General features: G+C 31.6%; 1 protein-coding gene across 1 annotated transcript in view; it reads right to left on the minus strand.

Annotated features, from left to right (window-relative positions):
* The window catches only part of LOC139877683 (GDSL esterase/lipase At1g28580-like), a 41,426-nt gene extending 28,221 nt beyond the window's left edge, over positions 1-13,205 (minus strand). The window contains exon 1 of the mRNA XM_071865113.1: positions 12,947-13,205. Within this exon, the coding sequence (XP_071721214.1) occupies positions 12,947-13,205 (259 nt within the window). The remainder of the gene's footprint in view (positions 1-12,946) is intronic.
* Positions 13,206-14,074: the final 869 nt, after the last annotated feature.

A 14,074-nucleotide genomic window follows, 5' to 3' on the forward strand; every position in this document is an offset into this window, starting at 1 on the left:
ACAACAGAAGAAATTCAAATGCTAAAAGAAGAAGACAGATATCGATACAAATCATCGATAGAAGAACCTCCGAAATTAGAGTTAAAGCCACTTCCAAACCATTTGGAATACGCTTATTTACATGGTGAATCTGAATTACCTGTAATAATATCGTCTTCTCTTACTGAAAATGAGAAATCACAACTCATTTCTGTGTTGAAAGCTCATAAACCAGCCATTGCATGGAAGATTCATGATATTAAAGGAATAAGTCCTTCGTATTGCACACATAAAATCCTTATGGAAGAAGGTCATAAAACGTATGTGCAACGCCAACGAAGACTAAATCCTAATATGCAAGATGTAGTTAAGAAAGAGATTATTAAACTGCTAGATGCAGGTTTAATTTATCCAATCTCTGATAGTCCATGGGTAAGCCCAGTTCAATGCGTGCCTAAGAAGGGTGGCATGACTGTCATTACAAATGAGAAAAATGAGCTTATTCCTACTAGGACTGTAACAGGATGGCGTGTGTGTATTGATTATAGAAAATTAAATGACGCCACCAGAAAAGATCACTTTCCCTTACCTTTCATTGATCAAATGTTGGAAAGATTAGCCGGAAATAGTTACTATTGTTTTCTAGATGGATTTTCCGGATATTTTCAAATTCCAATAGCACCCGAGGACCAAGAGAAAACCACATTCACGTGCCCTTGTGGTACTTTTGCTTACAAACGCATGCCATTTGGACTTTGTAACGCCCCTGCAACCTTTCAAAGGTGTATGATGGCGATTTTTCACGACATGATAGAAGAATGCATGGAAGTTTTCATGGATGACTTTTCATTCTTCGGTGATACATTTGAATCATGTCTAGTTAATCTTGAACGAATGCTTATTAGATGCGAACAATCAAATCTAGTTCTTAATTGGGAGAAATGCCATTTCATGGTTAAAGAAGGCATCGTTCTTGGTCATAAAATTTCAAAAGAAGGAATTGAAGTGGATAGAGCTAAAGTAGATGTAATTGCTAAACTTCCACATCCCACCAATGTTAGAGGAGTTAGGAGTTTTCTAGGGCATGCCGGTTTTTACCGACGTTTCATAAAAGATTTTTCTAAAATTGCCACTCCTATGAATAAACTCCTAGAAAAGGATGCTCCATTCATCTTTTCAGATGAGTGTATCAAATCTTTTAATATTCTTAAAGAGAAACTTACTAATGCGCCGATCATGATAACACCAAATTGGAATCTACCATTTGAACTAATGTGCGATGCAAGTGATTTTGCAATGGGAGCCGTTTTAGGACAAAGGATTGAAAAACGATTTCAACCTATATATTATGCTAGTAAGACGTTACAAGGAGCACAAACGAACTATACAACTACTGAAAAAGAACTCCTTGCTATTGTCTTTGCTTTTGACAAATTTCGATCATATCTCGTTCTAGCAAAAACGGTGGTCTATACCGACCATTCTGCTCTTAGATACCTATTTTCAAAACAAGATGCTAAACCAAGATTAATCCGTTGGATCTTGCTCTTACAAGAGTTTGATATTGAAATCCGAGATAAAAGAGGAGCAGAAAATCTCGCCGCTGATCATCTTTCTCGTCTTGAAAATCCCGAATTAGAAGTTCTAAATGAATCGGCCATACAAGACAACTTTCCTGATGAATATCTATTGAAGATAGATTATAAAGAAATTCCATGGTTTGCAGACTATGCAAACTACTTAGTATGTGGATTCCTTGAAAAAGGATTATCGTACCAAAGACGAAAGAAATTCTTCAGTGATATAAAACACTATTTTTGGGAAGATTCACATCTGTTTAAAAGTTGTCCCGATGGAATAATAAGGCGATGTGTATTTAGAGATGAAGCTAGTAAAATATTAAACCATTGTCACACAGGACCAACAGGAGGGCATTATGGGCCTCAACTAACAGCAAGAAAAGTTTATGATGCTGGATTCTATTGGCCTACAATTTACAAAGACGCACACCTTCTTTGCAAATCCTGTGATGCTTGTCAAAGGGCCGGAAAAATAAGTCAACGTGATGAAATGCCACAAAATGTCACACAAGTATGTGAAGTATTTGACATTTGGGGTATTGACTTTATGGGTCCATTTACAAAATCTCATAATAATCTATATATACTCGTAGCCATTGATTATGTATCTAAATGGGCGGAAGCACAAGCTCTCCCAACTAACGATGCACGAGTTGTAGTCAACTTTTTAAAACATCTTTTTGCAAGGTTTGGAACACCGAAAGCTTTAATAAGTGATCGGGGTACTCATTTCTATAATAATCAACTTGAGAAAGTTCTTAAAAGATATGGAGTAACTCATAAAATCTCCACCGCATATCATCCACAAACAAGTGGACAAGTTGAAAATACCAACCGAACTTTAAAACGTATTCTAGAGAAAACCGTAGGATCAAATCCGAAGGAATGGTCCATTAAATTGGAGGATGCACTCTGGGCTTTTAGAATAGCCTACAAAACTCCAATTGGAACCACACCTTTTAGACTTGTTTATGGAAAAGCATGTCATCTTCCAGTAGAAATTGAACACAAAGCGTTTTGGGCTTTGAAGACATGTAATCTTGATTTACATGAAGTCGGACGTCTACGATTAAGTCAACTAAACGAATTAGAAGAATTAAGACATGAAGCATACGAAAATTCGTTAATCTATAAAGAAAGAACGAAGAAATGGCATGATAAAAGAATCAGAAGTTCAAAAGAATTTAAGGAAGGAGACAGAGTTCTTCTTTTCAATTCACGATTCAAGCTATTTCCTGGAAAATTGAAATCAAGATGGTCTGGACCATTCATAGTCAAAAGAGTTTTCCCATACGGAACGATAGAATTAATAAATTCAAATGGGATTGAATTTAAAGTTAATGGTCACAGAGTTAAACATTAAATACATGGTCCGATGGAAGTCAACAACGAAGTTAATCACAATTTCGATACCACAGCTGACTAAATGTGGGGAGAATCAAGGGGTTTATGTATTTCTGTTAGAATTAGATTGTCTGTTTTCGTGTAGTTCTCGAAAATGGAACCAGAATGGTCTTTCCCTAGCAGACCCTAAAGAACTAGTCTTCTCCCCCCATTCTGAATTTTTATTTTTTTAGGTTTTTACAAAATGAAGACTGCCTGTGAACTAAACCATGGTCTAATGCTACACGCTTTGATCACTAAACGTAATAATGACACACTACCGAGTGAAATAGTATCAGTAATCAGAGAAAGAATGGACGGAGTTAGAAAAGAATCCAGATGCGAAGATAATAAGTTACAATTTGGTAAAGGAAAATCAAAATCCGCAGCAAAAAGAAGAGCACGACACCTAGAAATATGTTACAAATGCGGAAAATGGTCACATGGAGGTAAATGTTCAAATAATCAAACCTATTCAAATACCGAATTTGTTACTTTATGCAGAGACGGACCGTTCATATGTTTAGAAGAAAAGACACTGAATGCTCGAGGTTACGCCTATGTAGCTATGGAAAACCAATTAAATCGACTATCTTATGAATGGGATAGATCATATAACTAAGAAATCTATTTCACAGGTATGTCTGTACAGTTTTTATTTTTATTTTTTTATTTTTAACCTTTTGATAATAAACGCTAATTTGTTCGCTATAAAGTATTAAATTGGTATTGAATAAAATTAGGTTTGGCGACCGAAATTATTGATATCATTCAAAAATTTATTACATCACTGCGAAATTTAACGTTTATTCTTAAGGTATAAATATCTTTAATCAATCAACCCAAAATATTTCAAAAATTCGTCATGAGTTAAATTAGGTTTTGGAACCGAAATTACTTTACCGAAAAGAGGGGCGCATATTTTTGATAATATTTGATTGATTAAAGTGGGATAAAAAGCCAAAAAGATTTTTAATTTTATTTTTACCATGTTTTTAAAATTAATATATAAATCTTAAATTAATACTGTAAACTTTGTAAAAACAATATATTTAAAATTGTAAATATTTGAAAAATTAATATAAGTTTGGTGTGAATTTATAATATAAATTTTTAAATTAAGTTTGGTGTGAATTGTTAATTTTTAAAATATGAATTTTTAATTTTATGCATTTTAAATTGTAAGTTTGGTGTGAATTTTTAATATTAATTTTGAATTTTATATTTAAATTGTGTGAATTTAAAAAACAAAAATTTACTTTATCTCATTAAGTTAAAAATATGATTTTTAAAATTCGTCGTAAGTTGAAGACTAGGTCTTTGAACCGAAATTGCTTTACCCGAGGGAGGGACGAGAATTTTTATTATCATTATTTTTAATCTTATTGAATTAAAGTATGCCAAAAACATTAAAAAACCCAAAAAAATCTTAGCTTTTAAAACAATCGCTACAAAAAGACAAATTTTAAAATTTTGTCGAAGGACGGACTAGGACATCGATCCGAAACGACCTCGTCCTAAATAACAAGGGAAACAAAATTTTAAAATTAATTACTTAATTGTTTTAATTAGTATAAGATTTAAAAAAAAAAAAAAAAAAAAAAAAAAAAAAAAACCAAACTCCGCGACTCGCGGAGTTTGAAGGCTTAAATGCCGCGAGTCGCGGGAGGATCGAAATACAGAAAAAATAAAATCGAGCTAAACAGCTCAGTCCACACACCACAAGTAAAACACAGCAAAGAACAACCGAAAAAAAAACTGCGAAAAAACCCCAAAAACACCCCCAAAATCACAATTTTTAACCGTTAATCACCAAATCTTTTACTAAAATCATGTTGAGAAGGATGCTATCAAGGAATTACTCAAGAAAAACGGTAAATTTCTACACCTAAACACCATTTAATCCGAAATTAGTGTTCTTGAGCAATTTTTTCCTCAATTTGATTTTGATGCTTTTTAGTGTAATTATGCTTAAATTGTTTATGTATTATGCTTGTATAACCTAGATTGATGCTGTTTAACATGATTAGAAGCCTTAAACTTCAAATTTTGAGTAATCTAGGGTTTGTGTTCTTGAGCAAATTTGGGGCTTTTTGATATAAACAGGTTATGGCCGATTTTTGTCATAAATTGTTGCTAAATTAAGTAGTGTAACATGTTTAGGTAGTTAAATGATCCAAACTTTGAGCCTAAACATGATTTTGAGAATTAAAGTGGACTTTTTCATGTCTAAAATTCATGAACTTGATTTTTGAAAGATAATGCCATTTGAGACTTGTTTAATTGCTAGTAATGATTATTTTGACATGTTATTTGAGTTGAATGCTTATGAACTTGGCGAACATTTTCGTATATGCTTATTTGAAAAAGTGTAGATTTGATAAAAATGTGAAAATGAGCTTAAGTTTGATATAAATTGATCATGTCATTGTAATTATTTTGATTGATGATTTTGCTGACACTAATGCATATTTGGATGCACAAAAATTGTGTTTGATGTGTTTTGCAGACTGAAAGGGGTGAATCTTCATCCCAAGCCCGCAAGATCGTACAGATTAAAGAAAGGTTAAGAACCGCCAAGAGTCGGCAGAAGAGTTATGCCAATGTTAGAAGAAAAGATTTAGAATTTCAAGTTGGTGATCGTGTCATGTTGAAGGTATCACCATGGAAAAGTGTAGTACGTTTTGGTAAGAGTGGAAAGTTAAGTCCTCGATTTTTTGGACCGTTTGAGATTACTGAGAGAATCGGACCCGTGGCTTATCGTTTGAAATTGCCACAAGAACTTAGCGCTGTTCATGACGTTTTTCATGTATCTAATTTGAAGAAGTGTTTGGCCGAGGCCGATGAAACCATTCCTCTTGATAAACTTTATGTTGATAAACAACTCCATTTTGTTGAGGAACCTGTTGAAATTGTGGATCGGGAAGTTAAGAAGCTTAAGCAGAGTAAGATTCCTATCGTCCGAGTTAGATGGAACGCTAGACGTGGACCCGAGTTCACTTGGGAACGTGAAGATCAGATGAGGCAGAAATACCCGCATTTGTTCTCAAATGGCGAGTCAACCCCTGCACCTGCTTAAATTTCGGGACGAAATTTCCATAACCGGAAGGTACTATCACGACCCTACTTTTTTCATTATCTTCTCCGTTAGTATTTAATGTCTGTTAATTGATGAACATGCCACGTCATTTCTATGACTTGTATTATTATTTTAAGAATAATTTATTATTTATTATGTGTTATATGAATATATGTATTCGTATTTAAAATTGTACGTTTCTACGTATCGTGAATTTCTATCCGGTAAATCATTTCAGTTTTGCAAACCAAGATTCAGACTTTTGAGATTTTCGAATCCAAATTATTTTATTTATGATATTTTTATATCATATGAGACTATAAAATATTTCTATATTTTATTTTTCGCGTGTGCGTATTTTTCCTGAATATTTAATCGCGTAGCCGTGTTTTCGCGAATCGGGCTTCGTTCGGACTATCGGGCCAAAATCATGAAATAAATTAATAAAAAGAAATGGAGTGGGGCCCACTTCAAAGGCCAATCGGCCGAATGGTGAAGGATGGCCCACATCCTTATATGTTTTTTGATTAATTTGTAAAAATGGCTCATTTCTCATTTCATTTCAAAACCTAACCCTAGCAAACATCCTCTCTTCCTCCCTCACTTATTTTGGCCGAATTCTTACCATCATCATCAACTAAATTGGCCAACAACATGACACAATCAATTGTTCATCATTTCTCAAGATCATCTACATAATCGGATTCACCGTTTCGCGTTCCACATCATCCTTCTTCTTGATTATTGATTTGGGTATAAATACAAACCCTAGATTTTTCATTTTTATGTATTTTTACTGATTATCATCTCATTTTGATATGATAGTACTTGTGTATGATTGTGTTGTTGATGTGATGCTTAGAAATGCTCGATTTCATGTGTTTTCGGTATGATTAAAAGTGGACAGCAGCTATTTGTTTAAAATCAGTGCACATAACTCAGTTTTATGATTAAATAAAGTGTATAAATGAGTTCCTCTCATCAAGAGCATAATTTTAGGCTTTGGATTCATGTCATTTCGAGTTACGGATCATAAAATATGCATGATTTAGTGTTTTGATGAAATTGAAATGTGATATCTTGTAAAACCAGGTTTGGTCCGACTTTGTGGCCATATTTGGAGTCTTTAGGGTGTATCATTAGGTTAGGATTGATGATTGGATGAACATTCATGTTCGGGTCATCGAAATCCGAGCCACGGATCACCCGGAATGGCTAAAACAAGTTTTGAAATGGATTAAAGAGAAGTTTGGTTCATGGCTGTTCTTCATGACCTATGAACTAATATTAGGGTGTTCTTGATTGTTCTAAGGTGTCGGGATGGTTGGTTGGACGAGGATATATAATATTCGTCAAAAACCGACACCCGAGGCTCAATTTATGACCCGGCAAACTTTTATTTATACTTATGGTTATGAAATTGAAACTTAGGTTATAAATAACGATTTTCATTATAATTAAATTACTTATGATATAAAAGTAATTATTTTAATTAATACTTATGATATATATTTATTATATCATTTAATAATTACATTATGATTTAATTATTCTTATAATTAAACTTATGATTAATAATACATTTATTATTAATGGAATACTTATGATAAGTATAAAACTTATGTTATGAGATTATTATATCAAGACATATAATAAAGTTTAATTATTTAATTATTTATTATAAGACTTAGTTATTAATTATTTATAATACAATTTTATTTGTAAATACTTATGGTTTAATAATTATATTAAAATACTTATGATATATGTAACATATCATAATTAATTCAAGATACTTATATTATGATTAATAATTCATTATTAATTAATAATACCTATAATATGATTAATATTTATTTAATTAATTAAATACTTATGTTATATCTATTATATCATGTAAACTTATATTAACTTTATAATTCGATTTAATTAATTAAACTTATGATATGACATGATTATGAAAATATTATTTTAAATAATATTATAACTTATTTTATTAAAATAATTTACACTTTAAATTTCAATGTTGATTAAGTTTGACCAATGTTGACTTTTGAGTTGACTTTCGGTTGACTTTGACTTTCAGTTGACTTTTCTAATTAAGAAAACTTTCTAAAAATAGAAACTTTCCTAAAATGGAAACCTTCCTAAAATAGAAACTTTTCAAAAATAGAAACTTTCTAAAAATAGAAAGTACGTGTTATACGCTGTCCTGATCATACCGAATTATACCGAGTGATGTTCTATGCTTTACTACCACAAGTACTATGGTTATCATACTAGGACTTGACCTAAGTTAGTTATTTATATCGACCTGCTTTATTTTTAGGTCGGAGTTGTGGTCATTCTTGATCACTTTACTTTTCCTGTTCGCATTTCTGTTTCATTGCTTCATTTGCTTTAAGGTGAGTTATAGTCCCGCTTTTCATACTATTTTTAAAGTATTTTTGGGATGAGATTACATGCAAATTTTTGTTTTATGTTTAGACACAAGTGAAAATTAATTTAAATTATTCATTGTGAGTTGAACGAAAATATTCCCTAGTCTGGTAACTGTAATCACTGATTTCTACTAGTGAACGCGAATACTATGGATAGATCTATCGGGTTTGACAGCCCCATTTCGAGCTAGTCGCGCTAGCAATTTAAAATCGGAATGTATTAGTACTTCGTTATTTTTGATGATACACCTGTTCAATGTATATTGTTGTTTGGTAAGGGTGAGAAAATGGTTAAGTGGTTACCAGATGGCTCATGGATTAATGGAATAATATTTTTATGTTTTATAACATTTGAAATCTTGTGGTCTAAAGTTTATACGGTATTTAAACCTATAATTCAGTCAACATTTTTGTTGATAGTTTACTCGCATGTTTTCTCGGGTACTTGATTACTTAGCTTCTGCTGTGATTAGAGAGTCTGCATGCATTGGCAGCTTTTGATAAACATTAACTTGCATTCTATTTTGATTATATTAAATTGTGGGTGTTTGTTGGCTTTGTTTTGATCAACTTTTGGTTAAGTACTTATGTTGGTTTTTCTGAACTTACATATTTTGGTAGATTTCCTTTAGAGGAAATCATTTTTAAATAAAGAATGCAATGTTATTTATTAAATTCATTTAGAGTTATGATCAAGCTATGGGACCAAGTGACGGAGCCGTTAAGGGTACTTGACGGGCCGTCTCGGTCGGGAAGGAAATTTTCAGAATTTTGTTTACTTTCTCCTTAAGTTGTTATATGCCTATAAATACATTGTAACCCTAAACCCTATGTATGAAAATATCAATAAAAATCACTCTAGTTGGCCGTGGACTAAAGCAATCACACTGATTGCATATAACCACATAATTCTTGTGTTGTTTTCTTTAATTTTCTTTATTATCGTTCGTTTGTTGTTTGTGGGATCACCAAATCTGAATTGGTGATTGTTGTTTGGGTCCATAGATTCCCAACAAATTTAACATAAATGTAAACCTAAAATGTAAACGCAAAATCTAAATCGTAAAACGTAAATCGTAGACGTGAAGGATGGGAAAACTCAAGATTTCTAAATCTCTCACATATAAAAAGGATTTTAATATCTCATATTCGTAGGATTTTAAAATTAATAGTCATTTGAAATCCTTCAACCTAACCTAAAATTTTATGAGTTTTAAAATGTAAACCCTTTGAAATTCTTGACATTTGACGAATCAAACGCACCATATATATTTTTGGTTATTCCACTACCATCAGTGCCAGCCCTACGCATGAGCTAAGTGGACGTCCGCCCAAGGCAACACATATATAGAGCCATAGAGGGCTATCAAATTTTCTTGAAGAGTATGTGTGAATTTAATACTTAAAAAGAATTATTATTAGATTTCAAAGAAAAATGGCTTTATGTATATGGACCAACCTTTGACTTCTTTGGACCAAAACCTATAGTTTTTAGGTCATAATTAGATAATAATTACACTATGATAAAAATAAAACATGAGAAAAATTAATTAAATTATTATATACAATAAAACAATGATAACCTCATAATTACAATGTGAATATAAATAATATTAATTAATAAAATTTATCATTAAAAACAAAGTAACTAAAACAACTTCCAACAAAATTTGTATTGAAGAAAATAAAGTAACTAAAACAACTTCCAACAAAATTTGTATCTTTAGCTTGTGACAAATTTGAAGCCGCTAATATATTTAGGTTTAGATTCTACGTTTTACATTCTCGTTTTACGTTCATGTTTTATGTATTTATTTTACGTTTACGTTTACGTTTACAATAAAATAACAATAGCATCAGCAGTAGTAATAATAATAATAATAATAATAATAATAATAATAATAATAATAATAATAATAATAATAAAAATAAATAAATAAATAAATAAATAAATAATAAAAATAATAAGTGGTAACAGTAAGTAGTCTATAATAATGTATACATAATGAAGACATAAAATGATGTTAAAAAAAACTAAATTTTTTAAGATTATTATTTAAAAATATTACGGAGTATTTATTTAAGTTTATATCAAAATGATGAAATATAGGGTGGACCCCACATCAGTTTTGGACAAGCCTGGTCTAAACGACTTAACCCAAGAAAAATAAACTGGAGTTGTAGAAGTATGTGAAAAGGGGTTCGGCGGAGGCCGGAGATGATTATGTGGACTGTGGTCCCACAAAAGTTTCTTTTACTTTCCATTCTTTTTCTATTCTAGTATTATACATACATTATTATAAATATACATTTTTTTTTTTTTACAAAAAACTTGATATTTAATATAAAGCAAATTTTCACAAAAATTAAAACTTTGCACAATTATCAAGGTTACAAAAGACATGAGACATGGTCGAGACGGTCGGGTCCTAAAAAAGTCGAGACGTTCGAGACGGGGGTCTAGACGGACGTTGACCAAAGTTGACATTTAAATATATAAGTATATAAATGTATATATGTGTACATATTTTTAAGCCAAAAACTTTAATCGACTAATTTGTACTCATAATCGCTATCACCGTTAATATAATACAAAAAATTCAAACTAAAATACGACAAATTTGACCGATTTTACTGACTTTCTGGCTTTTCCGAATTTTGAGAGACTTTGACCCGATTTTTTCAACTTTGACCCGAATTTTGACCGTTGACTGTCATATTAGACAGTTTTCTTCGAGACGGGATGAGCAAGTCACCAAACCGTCGCAACGGGCGTCGCAACGGCTCGAGACGGGGTGTTTAGCAATAGTGAAATTATACACATTCACCGAGTCACAATTTATGGCTCTATTACTCGAGTCAACAGCACACGTCGATTCATTGGAACTTGACGGCGCTTAGAGCCTAAATTAAACTTCAAGCAAGTTAAACCCATGAAAATTTGATTATACTATTTTCATGACGTCTCACACTTTTTTTTATCCTACTTTTTTGGACGAAGGCCCATTTTAGAAACAATCTCTCTATCCATGGAACATTTAGAGAAATAACTTTCTCTACTCTTGGAGTGTTTCAATATGGGTGGAGAAATGACTTCTCTTTATTTTCTAGGATAGGAGGATGATTGTTTACATCTTACCTTCCCCATACTCCATTTATATGGGACTAGATTTTTGTTGTTGTTGTTGTTGTTGTTGTTGTTGTTGTTGTAGTACTCAGTCCCAATTTTATATTCGGAATACCTGACAGAAGGAAACTCACAATACCTATTCGAATCTGGGCAACGTATTTCGAAGTGAGAAAACTCCATGGTTAGATTCGAACCTGAGTCACGTCATTCGAATCTCATGCTTAAAAGATATACTTAAAACTTAATTCATTCATATAATTTTCATTAAATAACACACCATTGAAAATAACACTGTTAGATATAGGGTTGAAAATTGATAATCCTGGATTGATTCTTGAATCGTGAAACACTTTCCTAATTAAGTATTTCGACCCTACTTGCCTCAGGTTACACGAAATCTTAATTGGGATAAGACAAGAACGCAATTTGTCTCTAGGCAAGAAGAGATCAAATTATAGTATTAGTGAGAATGTGATTTTTCTTGTTTGTATAATGAAAGCAAAGTCCCATATATATAGAAAATGGAAAGGTGCAATGAAAGGACACAACCTTTCAATAAAAGTGTGCAACTCTTCATTGACACCTTTTAGAAAATAACATCACTTTTCATGAAATGATGTAACCATTCATGGTTACCTTTTCATCAAATGATGTAATTTTCAAGACCTTATCGAATTAACCCGAACGAGCGTGCACTCCGCACTCTCCAAACTCGTCACTGAGCTTAATATGATAAGCATTTGCTTTCTAGTAAATTCCAATTAATTAAAATGATTGTTGATAACACTAAAATCACCAACAAACACACCATTGAAAATATGTAAAATCAAATTTAGAAAAATAGAAATGACACTTTTAAAAATTTAATAGTGAATATTTATAAAGGGACTTAGAGAGTATAAACACTTCTGCCCATTGATTTATGTGAAAGTTGTCTTTTAGCGACTACAATTTAAAACTGATTTTTATGCAATTTTTAATTATATTTATTCTGTTTTTTCCTCCCTTTTTTCTCACCGGTGAATTTGAAATAAACGATGCAGCCACATGGCTAGGGGTGATTATATACTAAAATAATATAAGAAATATAAGATGTTAATTGTACTCATATACAACAATGTCCTTTTTATAAATTTATAATGAACCTTTATGTTACTAACAGTATTAACTGTATTAATAGTTATACAAAAGCATTCGATCTATATGTGATTATAGATAATACATATTAGGTGCATATAACTTTCTAGTTCTACAAAAATGACTAAATGAGTATATATGAACACTCAAAGTAATCGTTAATTCACATTAGTATGCATCCATAATAAGATCGAGATTGATATTATAAGTTACGTACCTATGAAATCGATAATAAGTCTGCCATTGCTGCAGCGACCGGTTGGTTTATGAAAGAAGGTTTCTCCATAAGGCAGAAACATACAATTACTCGGCTTAGTGTGACCAATAGTGACTAGATTTTTTAGGTTACCCGTATCAGCTAACGAGTCACCAAAGCTTATAATCGAAGTATATTTGCATTTATTACCAAATGCGATGTTAGAGAGTAATAATTGCAAGAAAATTGCATAACAAAAGGAAGGTGATAAAAACGCCATAATATTGGAGAGTTTTGTTGTAAAATAAAGGGAAAGAAAATAGATGGTTAAATATGTGGTGATGGCTCGTGTATCTTCTATTTATAAAGAGAATTAAACTACTTGTTAAATAAGTAGAAACACGTGTTTGAGGATGATTTATAAATAAATAGTTTATAATTTGGATTTGTGAAAATGGATCGAATCACATGGCATTGTTTTTTATAGGCTTAAGTGGTTAACGTATTCAACACAAACATAATTATAATGATTTAGTTTGATGAAATCATGTGTTTTCCAAACAAAAGACTATCGTGTATAATAATGTAAATGGAGTTGGAAATAGAAAGATAAAAAAGAAATGAATATAGATACTCCATTAGAACTTGCATAATTCATGGTTGACTTATAGTACTATTATCTCTACTTGAGATAGTGTTATGGTGTTGTTTAGTTGTAGGACGAAATTTGTGCTGATATGATAGTTTTGTGGAAAATGAGATTTTTATGATAATATTGTGCGCAAGTGTTGTAAGATGTTTTGTATAATGTAGTAAAATATGATTGATAGTTAAGTGAAAAAAACGTAAAACCCTTGGTAATATACTTATTACTTATTACTTATACTTAATTAAAAGAAAAGGTAAACATAATTTGATTCGTTGAGAGAACGTGGTAGAATCCACCACTCGTGCATTGGCTCAGTGATATCCTTGTTATCTAGTATTTGTGAATGCGAAGGGTCGATTGTTGGATCCTAAGGGGGTAACGGGTCTAATGTTGGAGAGTTTTGTTGTGATTTAAAGGGAAAGAAAATAGATGGTTAAATATATATGTGGTGATGACTCGTGTATCTTCTATTTACTGGTTGATCTAGGAATCATAGTGAT

The sequence above is a fragment of the Rutidosis leptorrhynchoides genome, chromosome 11 (genome assembly GCF_046630445.1).
Source record: "Rutidosis leptorrhynchoides isolate AG116_Rl617_1_P2 chromosome 11, CSIRO_AGI_Rlap_v1, whole genome shotgun sequence".
Lineage (NCBI taxonomy): Eukaryota > Viridiplantae > Streptophyta > Magnoliopsida > Asterales > Asteraceae > Rutidosis > Rutidosis leptorrhynchoides.